Source organism: Dama dama, chromosome 6 (assembly GCF_033118175.1).
Source record: "Dama dama isolate Ldn47 chromosome 6, ASM3311817v1, whole genome shotgun sequence".
Lineage (NCBI taxonomy): Eukaryota > Metazoa > Chordata > Mammalia > Artiodactyla > Cervidae > Dama > Dama dama.
Genome location: NC_083686.1, coordinates 1437405 through 1456387, shown reverse-complemented (window position 1 = coordinate 1456387; position 18983 = coordinate 1437405). Strand labels below are relative to the sequence as shown.

The following is an 18983-nucleotide window of genomic DNA, read 5'->3' as shown; positions in this document are numbered from 1 at the left end:
GCAACCCACTCCAGTACTCTTGCCTGGAGAATCCCATGGACAGAGGAGCCTGGTGGGCTGCGGTCCATGGGGTACCAAAGTGTTGGACACGACTGAGCGACTAAACAGCAAGAGTGTCACGTCGTTAAGTTTGTTAATTTTTTGAGACCAATTGCTCACTCTTAGGCGTTGATAGATATTCCAAATCAGCAAACGGTCAGACAGCAGGAAACCTTTGGTTTTGAACACGCCGGGGCGCACCTGCCCACGCGTCAGGGACGCCATCTCCCTGGAAGTGGGTGAATGCAGGAGAGCAGCTGCTGGCCTCTCAGGGACTGTTGACGGTTCAGGGCGGCGTTCCTGCAGCACGTTTACTCTCGGGTGTTGGATGGCAAGCTGTGCCCACCAGCCCCCCTCGGCGGGCACCTCTCTCCTGCTCCCCACTTCCGTCCAGCAGTGGGTCAGGAGGTGGGAAGGTGGGGGAGGCCGAGGGGGAGCCGCCCATGCTGGGCCTCTTGGAGCGGGCTTGTCCAGCCTCCGTCCTCCGCGTGTCCACTCGTGAGACCTGCACAGCCGCCCTCCCGGCTCCCGTCTGGCCGTGGTCATGCCTGCTCCCTGTTTCCTCCCCGCCAGGGCCCTGGACTTCGGGTACCTGACCCAGGACATGATTGACGACTACGAGCCGGCCCTCATGTTCACCATCCCCCGGCTGGCCATCGTGTGGTGAGTGTCCCTCACGGTGCCCCAGACGGTCGTTTTGCAGAAACCCAGGGGTGCCAGGCCCCTCTGGGTGGTGGTGAGCGGTGCTCGTATCCTGAAGGTGGCCGTCCCCCTGCCACGGAGCAGTCCCCGGGTGGGCCTGCCCTTGTCCCAGCAGACAAGGAGCCAGGCGTTCCAGGTGCCCCCCACCCTGGTGCGGGAGGGACCCCCCAGCCTCGATGAGGGGGACAGGTGAGCGTGACAGCCACGGGCATGCCCAGCGCGGGGGGAGGACCCCGCGGTCAGGCACAGGGGACCAGCAGGGGCTGTGGGAGCCCGCTTTGCAGGGATGAGAGGCGAGGTGCCCCTGGTTCCTGGGGAGGATGTGACGAGCTTGTCTGGACGATTCGCGGGCTGGCTGGGAGGTGGGGCCTGTGGGCTGAAGAGCAGGGGGGCCTGGTGATGGGGTGGGAGCACAGCGGTGAGGGCTGGGGAGCTCTAGGTCAGGCCTGCGGGCTCGTGGCCTCGGAGATGGCAGGCACCACGTGGGCTCAGGCCTAAGAAGTTGGAGGCGGGAAGCGCTCAGTCACATGCTGGGCGTCTCGGAGACTCTTGGAGCCAAGGTCAGAGCCCAGATGTTCTGGGCTTGGTCCACGGCTGCTCACCCGCACCTGGACTCCCAGATGGCGACCGCCTGCCCTCCCGCCAGGTGAGGGATGGGGCACCTGGGGTGCCGGGAGCGGAGGCCGCTGGTAGGTGTGGCCATCAGTGGACTGGCCCGGGGAGCGTGGGGTGGACACGTGGGCCAGGACCGGTCCACGCACAGGCCGCGGGGAGAACCCTCGGGGGGGTAAGCAGTTCCCGTGGCCCAGCCTCTGGGACATAGGGGTGTCCGTAGCCTGGACCACAGGGGCCTAGATGGGTCGTGTGCCACGTGCAGGACCAGTGGGGAGCAAGCTGGGCAGATGCCACTGCCCGGGACTCTGGAGCAGAGTCTCATCTGCCCTGGAGTGCAAAGAGGACCTAGGCGATGAAGACCCGGGAAGATGGGCAGGGGGGCAGACAGCTGGGGCCCAGTGCTTCAGGGAAGCCTGAGCAGCCACCTTGGGACATGTGGCGTCCGCCCCCGCCACACCTGCAGCTTCCCTTAGGCTCGGGGTGTGGCCCACACCTCGCTTTTTCTGGCCCCACTGGGCCCCTGAGTTGCCTTCCCTCTGCGAGGTCTCGACGGTGGTCTTGGGAGAAACCAGATCCTCTCGGGAAACTCTCATCAGCTTCCGCCGTCTGAGAGGGAACCTGTTCTAAACCACGAAGGAGGCCCTTAGATAGCCTGCCTGTCTAAGATGAAAGCGAGGGTGTTGGACAGAAGCACGTGCTTCTGGGTCGTACAACCGTCACCACTGATTTCAGTGACCGTTGTCCCTGAAAGGAGATCACCAACCGCTCGGCCGCCACCCCCACCCCTGTCCTCCCACCTCTCCGTAGGTGTTCCGATTCGGGAGGTTTCGTGTGAGTGAGTCTGGCTCACCTTTGTGTCCCCCCACTGGCCTGTGTCACGGAGCACTGTCCTCCCCCCAGTCACCCAATGTCCTTGGTGCCTGGCAGGAGGTAGCACAGTGAATTCCTGCAGAATTTCGTTGTGTTGACCTAGCAGGACACAAAACACGTATTTATGAAGCTTTTTCACTGAAATTTTATTTTTAATCATAAAAATTTGGTAGGGAGGTATGTATCCAGAATTAAAGTGTGAAAGTATTAAATCAGTCGTGTCCGACTCTTTGTGATCCCATGGATCGTAGCCCGCCAGGCTCCTCTGTCCATGGGATTCTCGAGGCAAGAGTACTGGAGTGAGTTGTCATTGCTTTCCAGGGGATCTTCTCAACCCCAGGGATCAAACCTGGGTCTCGTGCACTGCAGGCGGATTCTTTACCAACTAAGCCACCAGGGAAGCCCTATCCAGAATTTAAGGATTGGTTAAAAAAAATACTCTTGGGACTTCCGTGGTGGTCTGGAGGTTAAGAATCCCCCTTTCAGTGCAGGGGAATTAAGACCCCACCTGCCGCAGAGAAACTAACCCTGGATTCCCCAAACCCGCCTTTTTTTTCTGCCTGTTTTCATTCTGCCTTTGTGCTGCGACCAGCACATTTACCCGCGAAGTCAAGGTTCTGTCTTGGGAAATTGTTCCCCAAACACCATTAATTGAACCACCACCATCTGGAAAGTCTTGCCCCATCTATGCAGTGCCCCCGAAGGACCCCTCCCCACCGCCGAGGGGCCAGCCCTGGGGTCAGGGCTCCCGGGCTGGTGGGAGGGCCGGCTGGGCCTCAGTCCCAACTCCTGTTTCTCTTTGCAGTGGGTGTTTTCAGAGCCAGTTCTCACAAACCCTGTGTCTGTGTTATATTTAAACACAAATCCGGTGTTTCTGGGCTTCCCTGGTGGCTCAGCGGTAAAGAATTTGCCTGCAAGGCAGGAGACTCAGGTTCGATCCCTGGGTCAGGAAGATCCCCTGGAGGAGGGCCTGGCAACCCACTCCAGTACTCCTGCCTGGAGAATCCTATGGACAGAGGAACCCGGTGGGCTACGGTCCTTAGGGTCTCAAAGAGTCTGAACATGACTGAAGCGATTTAGCACGCCAGTGTTTCCACTTTCAAGGAGGTAGATTTAGCAACAAATCTCGATGCTGATTTATCTGATGGCAGCAGAGAAATGTGCAGACATATTTTATGATTATTTTATGATCCCTCAAACGAACACAGGCTGACCAGTTTTGAAAAGGGATGAATCTGGGTAACCTTCATGCTTTCTCCTAACTTACTTACAACTCGAGCGCAGAGGGGAGCGTGTGCAGGAGTGGTCTGGGCCTGCCCCGTGGCCACAGGGCTGAGGCCGGGCTGGCTTTTTTTTGTGTCTTGGATGCAGCGGCCTCGTGGTCTACGCGGACGGACCCCTGAACCTGGACCGCAAGGTGGAGGACATGTCCGAGCTGTTCCGGCCCTTCCACACGCTGCTGCGGAAAATCAGGTGAGGGGAGGGCGGTGTGTGCCTCTGAGCCCCTCGGGGCTGCAACTGGTCCAGGGCTGGCAGGGACCTCTCTGGACAAGTTTGGTCTTGCTTTGCCTTCCGATAGCTCCAGGGTATGTGTTTCCTCGGGGCACAGCTTCAGAGCGTGGTTGCCTTTGCACGTCTCTATGAAGCTGATTCTTTGCCTTCTGTTCACCGAAAGCCCTGGCGCCGACCTCCGTTCACATCGGCAGTGCTGGCGCCTTTACCGTTGGCTCCACTGTTCGGAGCTCCCTCTCACCCCCACCCCTTTCTCTCCCACAGAACAGGTTCTCGTTCTTGGCCTTAACCGCACACAAGCGTCCTGCCCCAAGACGCCAGCCGCCCTGGCTGCCGGCGTGGACGCCAGGCCCCCTTCTGGTTTCTCACGGAAACATCTCTGTGACGGAGCGACTGTGAAACCAGGTGGTGCAGGGTGGACAGGGCCACACACGGCGTCCACCTGGGCCAGGCCCCCCACATGTGTTGGACTGGGGCCCAGGCACGGGCCTTCTACTAGTTCTTTGACTGGTTTAGGGGTGTTGACTAGTTTAGGGATATTGACTAGTTTAGGAGTGCTGACTAGTTTAGGGTGTTGACTAGTTTAGGGGTACTGACTAGTTTAGGATGTTGACGAGTTTAGGAGGTGTTGACTAGTTTAGGGGTATTGACTGATTTAGGGGTGTTGACTGGTTTAGTGGTATTAACTAAGGGGTGTTGACTAGTCTAGGGGTATTGACCAGTTTAGGGATATTGACTAATTTAAGGAGTGTTGACTAGTTTAGGGGGTGTTGACTGGTTTAGGGGTGTTGATTGGTTTATGGGGTGTTGACTAGTTTAGGGGTGTTGACTAGTTTAGGGGTGGTGACTAGGGTGTGGACTAGTTTGGGGGTGTTGACTAGGGTGTGGACTAGTTTAGGGGGTGTTGACTAGGGGTGTTGACTAGTTTAGGGTGTTCACTAGTTTAGGGATAATGAATGGTTTAGGGTGTTGACTAGTTTTGGGATACTGACTAGTTTAGGGATACTGACTAGGGGTGTAGACTGGTTTAGGGTGTTGACTAGTTTCAGGATACTGACTGGTTTAGGGTGTTCCCTAGTTTAGGGGTGAAGTGCTCAGTTCTCAGTGAACAGTGCCTCCCCTGCCCTGAGGCTCATTCTGCCCCCTCTAGCCGCCCCCCACCCTCCCAGCGGTGGCCTCTGTGAGCGACAGGGCCCAGCAGAGGCTCCTGTCGGGATGGGTCAGCAGGGGCTGTCCTCTGAGGCTGCGTCCCCTGGGCGCCTCTCTGGTCCCATCTTGGCGGACCCTGAGGTCTTTCCTCCCACCATCCCTGGTCCCCGAGAAGCCCCCCATCCCTAGTTGTTGGTCCAGGACCCCGGGGCCCCCTGCCATGCTCTCCCTGGGCCTGGCAGGACTTCCTGGCCCAGGGCAGCTCTCCTCCACTGGCCTTCTTGCCCTTTGCCCCGTCAGGAGCCAAGCGCGCTATGAATCCTGACAGGGAGGAGCGACCTGGGAAGCCTCAGGAGGGTCAGTGGGCGTCCTGAGCAGGACGTGATGCTGGACCCAGAGGCTGAGTCCCTTGCCCTCTCTGGGCGCTCAGCTGGGAGAGGAGACAAGGAGCAAGGGAAGAGGGTGGACGATCCTAGGCCGGGAAGGGAAGAGCAGGCCCTGGGTGGGCAGTGGCCGTGGGGGAGGGTGGGCGCATGGGGTTGGGGAGGGGCCAGGTGCTGGGGACTCTGGAGGGGCAGAGTCCAGAGCCTCGGAGATGGGCGACACACTCAGGAGTCTTAACATGCATAATTAGGACCAGAAGGAAGAAATGGAGAAAACGGGCAGTTTGCTGAAGCTGTATTCAGAGAAAGAATGGCCAAGAAGTTTTCAAAACTGAAGAGAAATCTCTGCCCACAGATTCAGGAGACTCAGGAAAACTACACGCAAGATGAACATAAAATACACCTGGGTATGTCACAGGAAAATGGCTGAAATGGAGAAAGCCCTTAAACACAGCCAGAGGAAAAGGACATATTACTTTGAAATGAATATAAATTGACAGCTGTCTTCTTAAAAACAATGGAAGCAGGCAATGAAATGGCGTATATTTAAAGTGCTGAAAGGAAAAAGCTGCCAATCAGAATTTTATAACCAGGAAAAATACTCTACAAAAATTAAGATGAAATAGTGGGCTATTCAGAAATAGAAAACTAAAGATATGGTATCACCAGACTGCACATAAAGAAAAGCTAATTGCAGTTCTTTCGACAAAGGAAAAAATCCCAGATGGAAATGTGGGTGCACAGGAGAGACTTAAGACCCTGATGTGAATTAGTATAAATGAATAAGGGCTGTACAAAACAATGACTATAATGTCTGAGGAAGTTTAACTTATGCATAGCATAGTTTAACATTTGAAAATAAAGTCAATGTTTTTCTGTATTAATTTTTAAAAAGGAAGAAAAACCAAATCATTTTGAAAGTTACAGAAAAAGAATTGGAAAAAAATGACACCTATGATCAAAACATCTCTTAGCAAATTAGGAAAAGAGAGGAATTTCCTTAATCTAATAAAAGATATACACACATATGTACACATCGCACCGAAGATCAAAGTTAGCCTCAACTAAGACCCAGCATAGCCAAATAAATAAATACAAATAAATTTTTCTTAAAGCCACTCCTTCTTTTAAAGAGAAAGTATTTGTTGTTTGCCTGAAGTTCCAATTTAACTGGGTGTCCAGTGTCTCTTCCGGCGCCTCCTCACACATCCAGCACGGGCTGACAGCCTGCCGCGGAGCAGTGCAGGCCTAGAAGCCGTCCAGAAACTGGATGCTTACCTAACACCTTATATAAAAATTAACTCAAAGTGGATCAAAGATCTAAATGTAAGAGCTAGAACTACAAAATTACTGTGAGAAAGCATAGGACATAAGCTCATGACGTTACACCTGGCAGTGGTTTCCCGGATGTGACGCCAGAGGCACAGGTAACAAGAAAAAGTAGACACACTGGACTGTGTGAAAACTTCAAAATTTTGTGCCTCAACAGACACTACAATAGAGTAAAAAGGCAACCCACGGAATGGAGAAAATATTTGCATATCATATATCTGATAAGGGATTAATACCTAAAATATGTGGAAAACTCCTAAAACTCAACACCAAGAACAACAACAAATAAACCACACAACTAAAAATGGGCAAAGGATGTGAATAGACATTTCTCCAGAGAAGATGACCAGTAAGCACATGAACCAACCTGACGATTGTTAGGGAGATGCAAATCCAAACCTCACACCCAGGAGGAAGGCTACTATCAAACAACAAAACCAAAACTAGAAAGCAACAAGCGCTGGTGAGGATGTGGAGAAATTGGAACTCTTGTGAACCACTGGTGGGAATGTAAAATGGTGCAGCTGCTCTGGAGGTTCCTCAAAATATTAAAAGAGAACTACCATGATTTCTGGCAATTCCTCTTCTGGCTTTTTACCCAAGAGAATTGAAAGGAGCATCTTGAAGAGACATTTGTACACTTGTGTTCACTGCAGCATCATTCACAGCAGCTAAGACTTGGAGGCAGCTGTTGACAGATGAATGGATAAGCACAATGCAGTCCAGCCTTACACTAGGATGTTATTTGGCCTTAAACACATGCTACAACAACAGCCCTACAACATATGCGACAACATGGATGAACTATGTGGTCATGCTCAATGAAGTAAGCCAATCACAAAGAGATAGTGTGTGATTCCAATGACAGAAGTTCCTAGAATCATCTAAATGATAGAGACAGAAAGCATAAATGGTGGTTGTCAGGGGCTGGAGGGAGTGGATGACGTTTCATGGGGACTGAGTTTTAGTTTTATAAGATGAAGCGCTAGGGGATGGATGCACAGCAATATGAATATATTTAATATATATATAAATATATTTAATATATTTAATAATATATTTAATACCGCTGAAAATGAAAGTCCTGTCCAACTTTGAGACCCCGTGGACTATACAGTCCATGGAATTCTCCAGGCCAGAATACTGGAGTGAGTAGCCTTCCCCTTCTCCAGCGGGTCTTCCCAACCCAGGATTGAACCCAGGTCTCCCACACTGCAGGCAGATTCTTTACCAGCTGAGCCACCAGGGAAGCCCTGGTGAATACCACTGAACTGTCACTTAAAATGGTTAAGGTGGGAAGTTTTATGTTCCTTGTATTTTATCACAATAAAAAAAATTAAGTATTATTTATAATAGTGTCAATAAATATTAATTACTTAAGCATCAATCTGAAGATATCTGAGACCTCTACTGAAAGTTACAAAATGTTTTTGACCCAAAATTTTAAAGACCTAAGTAAATAGCTGTGGGAGTGGGAAACTCAATACCAAGAGGATATCAGTGATTCTCAAATTAATCTCTGAGTTCAATGCAACCTCAAACAAAATCCCAAGAGGCTTTTTCTTTTGTGGAAATCGACAAACTAATTCTAAAATTCGCATAGAAAGGCACAGGGCCTGGAATAGCCAAGAAACAAAACAATTGCTGGAGGAAAAGGGCAAAGAAGAATATCATTTCTCTGTTCTGCTCTGAGTTGCCTTTGGGTAGTTTCCACAGACGGTGCTGGTGTGACCAAGTTTGTGAACATAACGTGTGCATTTCTGCTGAGTGTGCTTCAGAAAAAACGGGCAGAGTTGGAGACACTTCCTGTCATAAATCGTAGTCACGCTGGCAGAGGTGTAGTGCACAGGGCTTTCGACAGAACAGAGGGTCCGGAGCGGCCAACATGTGATTCACGACAAGGGTGACGGCAGAACAGTGGAGGATGGCTGGCTTTTTCCATGAACAGCTGAACCAGTAAATATCCACAGGAGGAAAAAGATCCTTAATACACTCAAACGTGCTCACTTGCTCGGTTGTGTCCGACTCTTTGTGACCCCCGTCATGCTCCTCTGTCCATGGAATTTTCCGCATCTCTTGGGTTTCCTGAATTGGCAGGGGGATTCTTTACCACTTGCGCCATCGGGGAAGTTACTGCACTCAGGAACATGTCAATTCTAGGTTGACTGCAAGTACAAAGGTGAAAAGTAAAACAGCACTTTCAGAGGAAAAAATTGAGTACATCTTTGTGCTTTTCGAGTAGGCAGAGATTCCTTCAACAGGGCAGAGAAACACCAACCACAGGGAGAAGCATGACATATTCAACTTGACTGAAATTAGAAACTTGAGTTTGTTCAAAGACACCATTAAGAGTGAGAAGGCTGCGAGCTGGAAACGACGCCCAGTGAAGAACTCGGATCCAAAATTACGTAAAGAACTCCTGTCAATCTGTAAGAAGAGTTGGCCCAACAAAAATGGGCGGAAGTCCTGAACAGGCACTTCAGAGAGGATCTCTAGGGGTCGGTTGGCATGTGAACGGGTGCACAGCCTCCTGAGTGAGCAGGCTAGACTGTTTAAAACCTCAGTGAGGAACCACTGCACACTCACCAGAGAGGAGGAAATGGGGAAGGCCGAGTGCTCTTGGGCTCTGGGCGGGGACCTGCTCCTCACCAGCTCAGCGCCCTCACTTGCAGAAACTCACCCCCGCGCTCCCGAGGACAGGGGCTCAGAGACGTGTATCTGGCAGCCAGGGCCCCTGGGGTGTAGAACAGCTTCAGAGGTGACCTTCGGGGCGTTTCCACCGGGAGAGACGAAAGGATTTACAACCGCACGTCTCACCAGAGGGGGTTGCCAGGACTGGAACCGCGAAACAGCAGAAAGTCGGATTAAATTTGAATTTCAGATACACGGTAATACTTTGTTAGAGTAAATATGTCCCCAGTGGGGGCCATTTGGGACATACTCTAAAAAATATTCATACACTTTTTAAGTGCTTGTTGGGACTTCCCTGGCGGTCCAGGGGCTAAGACTCCTGGCTTCCAATGCAGGGGGCCTGGATTTGGCCCCTGGTCAGGGAACTAGATCCCACAGGTCTCAACTAAAGATCCCACATGCTGCACCGAAGATCAAAGTTAGCCTCAACTAAGACCCAGCATAGCCAAATAAATACAAATAATTTTTCTTAAAGCCACTCCTCCTTTTAAAGAAACAGTATTTGTTGTTTGCCTGAAGTTCCAATTTAACTGGGTGTCCAGTGTCTCTTCCGGCGCCTCCTCACACATGCAGCGCGGGCTGACAGCCTGCCGCGGGGCAGTGCAGCCGTCCAGAATGTAGAGCTGATGGGCCGGGGAGCAGGGCGGGCCACGGAGTCCATCTACCTGGAGAAGAACAGGTGTGATCACTGCAGGGAACGTGGGGTGGTCCTGGCAGGGAGTGACGGTGGGGGTGGGGGGTGTGTGGGGGCTCCTGGGAGCGCCGTGAGCGCTGTATTTCTTGATCTGAGTGCTGCTTGCAGAGTGTGTTCGGCTTATGAAAAGCCACAGCTGAGCCGTTCTGAGAGATGGGACCTGTAGGACCCACGCTGGGCTCGTCCCAGTCGTCGTCATTAAATCCACTCCACCTCGAGTTCAGTGCCGCTTCCTCCAGGGAGTCTCCAGGGTGTCCGGTGCCTCCTTCTGGCGGGCACGTTCCTCTGCTGCCGCCGCCACGATTGTATGTCCATTTCCGCTCATAAGCATTTGTTATCTGCATCCTTCTTGCAGAACCCACACGGGCAGGGACCATGCCAGTCTTCCTGTGTGTCACCCGGGGCCTGGCATGTAGTGCTCAGGTGTATTTGTTGAACCAAAGGATGAAAACCTATGTGTTAAACCAACGTGTATCTTTTCACTCACAGAAGATTTTACTAATGCAGTCATCACTGATAATCAGGGCTTTCTTGTTTTTCAGCAAGAAGCTTCAGAATCTCATTTTTAAGGAAGAGTGCGTTCTAGAATCAGTCGGCCACCCCAAAGGACTGTTGTCCCGACCCGAGGCCCTGGGGACCCTGGCGGCATCGACGCCTTGCGGGGACCACTGCAGGCCCCACCGGTGCCCAGGCCCGTCGGCCTGGGGCTGGCGGGGTGGTCGTCTCAGGGGCCCTTACTCTTCCTTTCTGCCTGGGCCCTCGTAGGGATTTGCTGCAGACGCTGACGGACGAGGAGCTGCACACCCTGGAGCGGAACCTCTGCATCTCGCAGGACGTGGAGCTGCCCGTCCGGGCGGACGTCCCGGCGCCCCCGGCCCTGGCCCCGGCCGCGCCCGGGCGCGCGGACGCGGAGCTGGCCTGCTCGGTGCAGAGCGACGATCAGGAGCTGGAGCAGCTCAGCCGCCTGGTGCACAGCGCGGGGGACGCCATGGCCTCCCTGCTGTCCCCGCCCAGCGCCGGCCCTTCCCCCGCCCACAGGCCGGGCGCCGCGGCCAGCCCCCGCGGGCGGGCGTCCCCGGGCCGCGCGCAGCTGCCCCCCGCCGGCGACGAGGAGGAGGGGAGCGTGTTCTTCATGGAGGACGTGGACGGGGCGCCCGAGGCCCCGGGCGGCCGGTCCGGGCGGGCGGGCAGCCCCGGCGGCGGCGTCGACGACCCCCAGGAGACGGGGGAGGGCCGGGAGGCGGGGGTCGGCTCGCCGGCTTCGGCCAAGCGGGAGGACTCGAGCAACAACAACTGCATCGAGGGCGCCGCGCTGCGGGCGGCGGCCCCCACCTCCTGCAGCTGCCTGGATTCGCGGCCGCACCTGGACGGCTGGGAGGCGGGCGCGGAGCACGCCGAGACGGCCGAGCTGATCGCCCACCGGACCGGGGGCATGAAGCTGTCGGCCACGGTCATCTTCAACCCCAAGTCGCCCGCCTCCCTGGACTCCGCCCTCGCCCACCCGGGAGTCCCGGGAAACGGCGTCCCCGCGGCGGCCGAGGGGACGGCTGGCGGCCCACACAGACTCGGCGCCACGGCCACCAACTGCCTCCTCAACTCCTGCGTCTGCTGCGCGGGCTGCGCGGGCGCCGGGGAGGACGCGGCCGCCCAGAGTCTGCGGAGCAAGTGCGGCTCGGGCGGCGTCATCCGCTCCGCCAAGGTGGGCGCCAAGAGCTCCGCCGCGGGGCCGCTGGAAGCCCTGCCCGCGGGCGCCCCGAACCCCGCGCCCTCCGAAGACGCCCCGGGCAGGCCGGAGCCCGAAGCCCCTGCTTCCGACAAGTGCCTGGCACACAGCTCAGGACCCCCGGGGGATGCGGCGGACAGGCTGTGCGGAGGGGTTGACGGCTCCCGTCAGCAGGAGGAGGCCCCGGAGGAGCAGCCCCCGCCCCCGGCGGGCTCCAGGTAAGGGCCGCTCAGGCCGCGGGACTCGTCCTGCGCTCCGTTTAGCGGCCTTGGGCCCTGCTGCGCGCACGTGCCCACTGAGTCCCACCTAGAAGTGTCCGCAGGGGCCTAGACCGCCTTGTTTCTGGTCTTACGGGTGCCTCCTGGCGAGCAGGCGCGGCGCCGGGCCCTAGTCAGCCCCTCCGCACCGCTGTGCTGTGGGCGCACTGCCAGGGGCCTGGCACCCCCCTGACTGCCGCGGCTGCTCCCCTGGCCACGGTTAGCTGCACAAGTTCGCAGCCTGGGCGTGCGGCCCTGGGGGCCGCGGTGGGATCCCGAGACATTTCTGCCCCCCCCCTCCCCCCGGGCAGATCCTCCGCAGGGTTCCCGGGGTCCCCTTGTCTCCCCCAGCGGCTCCCGAGCAGGCGAGGCGGGCTGGCTGGGCGGGAGGGGCCCTGGCACCAACGTGCCTTCCGTCCCTGCGCCGCAGCCTGGGCTTTGACTGAGGGGAGTAGATCCAGCCAGCACGGCCTGCGCCCTCCATTCGCCCGCCCCCATCCCGGGCCTCAAGGAAGGAGGTGCCGGGGGCCCAGCCTGGGGTCCACACGTGGCTGTGGCTCTGGCCTCTCGCGGGATCCGGCCCGAGCCCCCCATCCTGGCTGCACTGTGTCAGCCGGGAATTGGGGGGTGGCGAGGTCCCCACCCGTGGCCGTGGGAGCTGTGCAGGGAAGGAGGCTGGACACCAGGGGAGGGGCCTCCCGGCGCAGAGGCAGACGCCCGGTAGGCACCCCTCCTTAGAGCCGCAGGTCCTCCCAGCAGCGGGCAGGGGGCTGGCGGGACCCCTGGGGGTCAGGGCTGCTCTCCTCTCCTCCCGTGCGGAACTCTGCTGCTCCCTACCAGCCTTTCCTGTGTGGGCATCACCCCCCAGCCCCTGGCAACCAGGAATCTACTCTCTGGCTCCCATGAATTCGCCTGTTCTGGACGCTCCACAGGAGCAGAGTCACTCGTGTGACCTTTTGTGCCCGGCTTCCTTTGCTCAGCATCCTGCCGTCAAGGTCCACCCTTGTGAAGGGCTGTCCCCGTGTCAGCACTTCCTTCCCGTGGCCGCCTCGTCCTCCCGGGGGGCCACGCTGGGCTCGTCTGTCCGGGGCGTGTGCTGTGGTCACTGTCTGGGTGTCATGAGTGCTGTCGCTGTGACCACGTTTGTGTGCGGTCGTGCGAGTCTGTTCTCTGGGTGTCCTCCAGGAGTAGAATTAATGCCTCACACGGACCCTCTGCGCTCTGGGGTGCTGTCCCCGGCATCTTTCATCACCTGGGCGTGTGCGAGGCTCCTGTTTCTCCACACCCTCACCGACATGTGTCGTCTAAGATGTTTTTTATCATTCTTTTGACCTTCGGGCACATCCCTCTAGAAGATATAGCCGAGTGACCACTTTCAAGTCACTTGAAATCATTCTCTCTGTAAAGTCATGCCCCAAATCTTACCCACAATAGGTTAATTTGTTCCGTTTGGCATGAGATGTAGAGATATTCCCACTTGCATTTAACTTTATAATTATGTGAAATATTTGCATGGTTCCCAGACAAATCTATAAAATAAGTTATACCCAGAGAAATCTGTTTCTTCTTATTCTCCCCCTGCTCTAAAGTTAATGGTTTTCAAATTTTTTACAGCTTATAAAAAACAGAAGCAAGGATGTACACACACAGAGACGCAGATACACACACACACGCGCACAGACACACAAAGACATAAACATACACATACACACACACAGAGACACAGATACACGCACACACATGCAGAGACACAGACACACACACAGTGTTTTCCCCTCCCGTTCTTCGGCAGAGGACCTCGCCCTTCCCGCTGTGCTTTCCTGACCCTCTAGTCTGCAGGCCCATCTGTGGCAGTTTCTAGAGATGGCCCTGTGGTCACTTTTGGCCACATGGGACCCCACCATGTGGCTTGATCACCGTGTAGTTGGGCCTTGCCGTTGCTAGTGTCACTTCTGCAGACGGCACTGCAATGAACAGCTGTTTCTGATGAGGCCCTTGTTTAGGGCCAAGCCCGGCCCATCGCGTCCAGTGGGACAAATTACTGTCCATGACCCTGGGACAGTGTCCTCCCTTGGGGCCTCGGACTCAGTGGCGCAGAGCTGACTGGTGAGTGAATCGTTTTTTGCAAGGGTGATGTGAGCCCATCGCAGACTCTTTGAGAAGGCACACGCACCTTTTGGTTTCTGACCCCGCTTTGCTTGCTCTGTGTCCAGGCCTGGAATCCCCTCCTGTTTTCCTGGCGTGTCCCATCCCCGACACTGCTCGTTCACGCCTCCTGGCAGCTCCCAGGCCTCCCCTGGCTTGGTGCAAATGCGGAATTCCGCCAAGCTGAGAAGAGGAAGCGCCTCCAGGGAGGCACTGCCGTCTTCCAGGGAAGTGTTTCCTGCAGATGCAGGAGCTTGCGGGCAGCGGAGATCAGGGCCGGTGGGCAGGACCGTGGACAGCGGCGCCCGGGGCCCTGCGCTGCACCGGGAACCAGGTCAGCAGGTGGCGCCCTTCCCTGCCGCGGGCAGCGCCGACCTTGGGTGCATCATTCATTCACATCGCAGGTGGGCGGCTGGATGACTGAGCCAGGTGCGGGAGAGGTGGTCTGACCTTGCGGAGCGTGATCTGACTCAAGTGGAGGGGAACAGAGCAGTGTGGCTGGGACAGACAGACAGACACGGGCGATCACCCTCTCAGCAGAATCACTAGACCTCAGACGCCAAGGTGGTGTCAGCGTGGTCTGCGTGCAGCTCCTTGTGGACGGGCTTGCAGACGTCTGCCGCGGGTGACCCCCTCCACCCGGCAGAGGGAGAGGAGGCTGGCACCCCGCTTGGCCCCAGGGCGCCCGCCGGGGTCCCCCCGACCTGCCTGAGCGAGAGCCCGTCAGCCCAGTGGCATCCTCCTCCCTGGTCGTCCCTCGGCTGGGACGAGCCGCCGTCTCAGGTTGACCGTGAGGCCAGCCGGTCCACCAGGTGCCCCTGTGGCTCTGCCATGAGCGGCAGGAGTGACCATGGGTGCGGCCCCGTGTGAGGAGACGGCTGCAGCCACAGGCCACTGTGCCGCCTTCAAGCAGGGTGCGCTGAGCCATGGCCACCACTCTGCTTTCAGGGCCACGTGCCCAGGGGCCACCCGGGGCGTCGTCTGCCTCTCGAGCAGCCCCCGGCCTCTGGGTGGAAGGGCATGGCTGCCGGGGGGCAGACACAGGCCCGCAGGTGGGTCCTGGAGCTAGGCCCAGGCCGGGAGGACCCCACGCACGTCCCCCCAGCCCGCACACAGGCCAGTTCCCCTGCTGCCCCTGGCACAGTTCTGGGCAGAGTGTTCTAGCACCGAGTGTCCTTCAGCTCTTCTATTCCTACGCCTTTTTCTTACCCTTTCGGTGCTCGAAGATTAACCTTAAAACTTAGCACGTTTAAAAGCTTGCTGTTGTCCATCTCGACTCACTTCCTCATCCGGAACCTTCCACATCCTCAAGCCAGCGGGAGAACTCATCGTCTAGAGGACGGAAACTCACCCTGGCTCAGGTCTGCTCTCTTTTCTGTGGACACTTTACTGAAGTGAGCTTACAGCCTTCCGCTTCCTTGAAGGGGCTTCCCAAGTGGCTAAGGGGGCCAAGAATCTGCCTGCAATGCAGAAGGCACAGGAGACTCGGACTGGATCCCTGCGAGGGCAAGACCTCCTGGAGGACGACGTGGTGACCCACTCCAGTGTTCTTGCCTGGAGAATCTCATGGACAGAAGAACCCAGTGGGCTGCAGTCCATGGGGTGGCAAAGAGTCAGACAGGACTGGAGCAACTGAACACACAAGCCTTCTTGAAAAAATGACACCGACTCTCTTATTTCTGATTATAATTGCGGCCCGTTGTGGTTCATTATAGAAGCTTATGAAAACAGAAGAGTAAGAGAAGGAAATAAAAACCTTTGCAAATCTGATGGTGAGCAGTTTTATTTTGTTCACTGAATATTTTCTTGTGATCATTTACCTGAAAAGTTCATTAAAACACAATATTCATAGAATCGTACTCTGTCGTAAGGACTTATGCTAATTGTTTCCGTGTTCTATCCGTGTGCAGTCAGCCTGTGGTCCCTCTCCCTAAGATCCTGCCTCTGCCTCTTGGAACCGGCCCTTAGGAGTAGAGTCACCCCAGCGAAGTCAGGACTGCGGTCACACCGCCTCCCTCGGCAGCGACCGCACCCCCAGCGCAGCCGGGACCCCCAGGCTGCCTGACTCACTTGGGAGGCAGACATTCTGGTGTCCTTCTCTCTGGTGATCATGTCCCTGGGCACTTCCTCCTGTCTCTTCCGCAGAGTGACTTCCTGCCTTTTACCCGTTTTGCAGTTGGGTTTCCTTCTGGCTGGTGTCTTTGCTGCAGGAGCTTTTCCCAATTTGTTACTTGCCCTTTGGCCTTATTTGTTGATGTCATTAAAACAATTTAATTTGATTTATTTATCATTTATTTTGGCTGTGCTGGGTATTTGTCGCTGCGTGGGCTTTTCTCTAGTTGCGGCGAGGAGGGGGGCTGCTCTCCAGCTGCGGTGTGAGAGCTTCTCATGGCAGTCGCTTCTCTCGTTGCGGACCACGGGCTCTAGGTCTCACGGGCTTTAGTAGCTCTGGCTCCCAGGCTCCGGAGCTCAGGCTCAATATCTGTGGCTCACTGGCTTAGTTGCTCTGTGGCACGTGGGATCTTCCCGGATCAGTGATCAAACCTGAGTTTCCTGCATTGGCAAGCTGATTCTTTACTCCTGAGCTGCCAGGGAAGCCCTGTTGATGTCTTCTGATTTATACATCCTTTAGTTTTATTTTGTGGAATTAAATTTATGAGCATTCTAGAGCCTCATGTTCCCTGCCTCTCTTTTCCTCTCCACCCCAAGGCTGGGGGGCATTCCCCTCACGCCTCCTGGTGTTCTGGGGATGACTCTGAGAGGCCCAGGCTGGTGTGTCTTCTGAGGCTGTCTCCACCCCCCGGAGAGGGTGAGGCGATCGGGGCCACCGCCATCATGCGGGCGAGAGGAAGGCCGGCCCGGGCGCGGGTCGAGGGCCTTGGCGCCCCCGGAAGGCCGGGTCTGCTCTGCAGCGCTGAGGTCCATGGCTGGTGGTGTCCCTGCCTCCCGGTGTGGGGGCCTCCGTGGCGGCCCTTTGGGGTGAAAGGACGGAACTCCGGCAGGCAGTCTTCTGACCCTGCGCTCCCTCCTCGCTGTGCGTGGTGGCAGCTGAGAGTGGACACTGGGGATGTCTCCCCCGGGGGCCTGTCGGCACTCGCTGCTTCCCTGCCTGTTTGGGAAGGGTCCGCTCCTGTTGGAGGGTCCGTTCCCGCCCCTGCAGACAGTGGTCCAGTGAGGGAGGCGCCCACGGGCCACTGGTCACCCATCTCTCTGAGCCTCAGTTTTGCCATCTGCAGACTGGGCCCACAACGGTCCCCAGCGCGCGGCACCATGAGGAGGTTCCAGAAGTGAGCCACCCCTCCCGGTCCCTCCCCGTCTCGGCGGCCTGGTTGCGTGTCTGCGTTGCTCTCCGCTGTCCTGCGTCCTCCCCCCTGGGCTCCGCGGGCTCGGTCCCTGGCTGCCAGCCGTCCTGACTGCCCTTCCTGCCCTCCCCCGGCCTTACCGCTCCCTGGCCTCGCCTCCACTTCCTCTTGCCGCCCCGGGCGCGGTGACAGTGGGACAGAATGACCGCACGTCGCCCCAGTGCTTCTCCCGTGCGGATGGCTTAGCACCTCCCCCAGCAGCCACCCTGTCTTCCTCTTTCCTGCTGCCCTGGGTCCGGGTGGGGACCCCAGGGGCCTGGGGCTGTCCTGGACCCAACCCTGAGCAGCGGTGACTGCAGAGAGGAGGCCACACGCTGTGTCCCCCAGAGCCACTGGCCGCTTCCCCACGCAGAGGGGGCTGCCAGTGGTCCCCCCAGGGGAATGCCGTGTGTCCGTCCCGGGGAGCCCTCCCTGAGGCCCAGGGCTGCCTTTCTGACCTGCTGGGTCCACGCATCGCCGAAGCCCCTTTGCCTCCGGCAGATGGAGTCATAGCCTCACGTCAGGGCCGCCGCTGTCCACTGGCCCCCGCGGCCTGGAATGATGCGCTTCCTTCTCCAGCTTCCGGTGCTGGCCGTCGGGGCTGTGGGGCGCGTGCTGCACCCAGGGTATGGGGCGGTGAGCCCAGGCTTGGCATGGTGGGCACAGGGCCGCTCCATGAGATGGGGTTCGGGGACCGCAGCCTGGTCCTGCCCACCGCTTTGCTGGGGGTGCTGGGGGCCCAGAGGGGACCACCTCTAGGGTGTGGTCTAACTCCAGCCAGTCCTGGAGGCTGTGTGACTGCAGGTCCCCCTCCCCACCACCCGGTTCCCTCCCTCCCGGCCTGCACATCGCTGCCGCCCGGGTCACAGAGCCGCTCTGGGGCTGGGTGGCGGGCACGAGCCTTGAGTCCCTGGCAAGTGTCCCCACCGCCACACGGAGCCCCGGAGTCTCCCACCCACGTCCTGCCTCTGGAAGCAGAAGCAAGAATGATTGAGCAGTTTAAAAATAGAGGAGAACCTGGAATTAATTAGCCTCTTGAAAACCAGATTAGGCCACATGACAGTGATCAAATCAACTGTTCACAAATATAGGGACCCCGAGGAGGGGAGATGGGGGGAGCTGGGAGATCGGGGCTCACGTGCATACACCCGATGCTGTGGATACAGTGGGTAACTGGTGATAGCTAACATGCAGCACAGCGGACTCCAGCTCACGTACCGTGGTGACCCTTCCTGAAGGGGTAGGAAGCCCGAGGGGGAGTGGACATGTGTGGACATGTGACTGAGTCCCTTTGCTGTGATGCGGAAACCGACTGAAGACTGTGAGGCAGCTGTTCTCCAAAAGGAAGCGTTTAAAAATCCCTGGTTCCCAAGTGACAGGGCCACGCCGGCCCACGGCGGGTGAGCGGGAGAAGCAAGGCTGAGTGGGCGGGGGTCCGAGGGGCAGGGCTGGGTGCTGGGGGTCCCCGGGAGGGGGGCTGCCCTTCTCCTAGACAGGGCCTCCCCAGTGTCTGGTTTTCTAACTAACTTG

General features: G+C 57.0%; 1 protein-coding gene across 1 annotated transcript in view; it reads left to right on the top strand.

Annotated features, from left to right (window-relative positions):
- ZFYVE28 (zinc finger FYVE-type containing 28) overlaps nucleotides 1-18983 on the top strand; it is a 98435-nt gene that overhangs the window by 59602 nt on the left and 19850 nt on the right. The window contains exons 6-8 of the mRNA XM_061145133.1: nucleotides 613-702; nucleotides 3598-3699; nucleotides 10753-11928. Coding sequence (XP_061001116.1) covers nucleotides 613-702; nucleotides 3598-3699; nucleotides 10753-11928 — 1368 coding nt within the window. The remainder of the gene's footprint in view (nucleotides 1-612; nucleotides 703-3597; nucleotides 3700-10752; nucleotides 11929-18983) is intronic.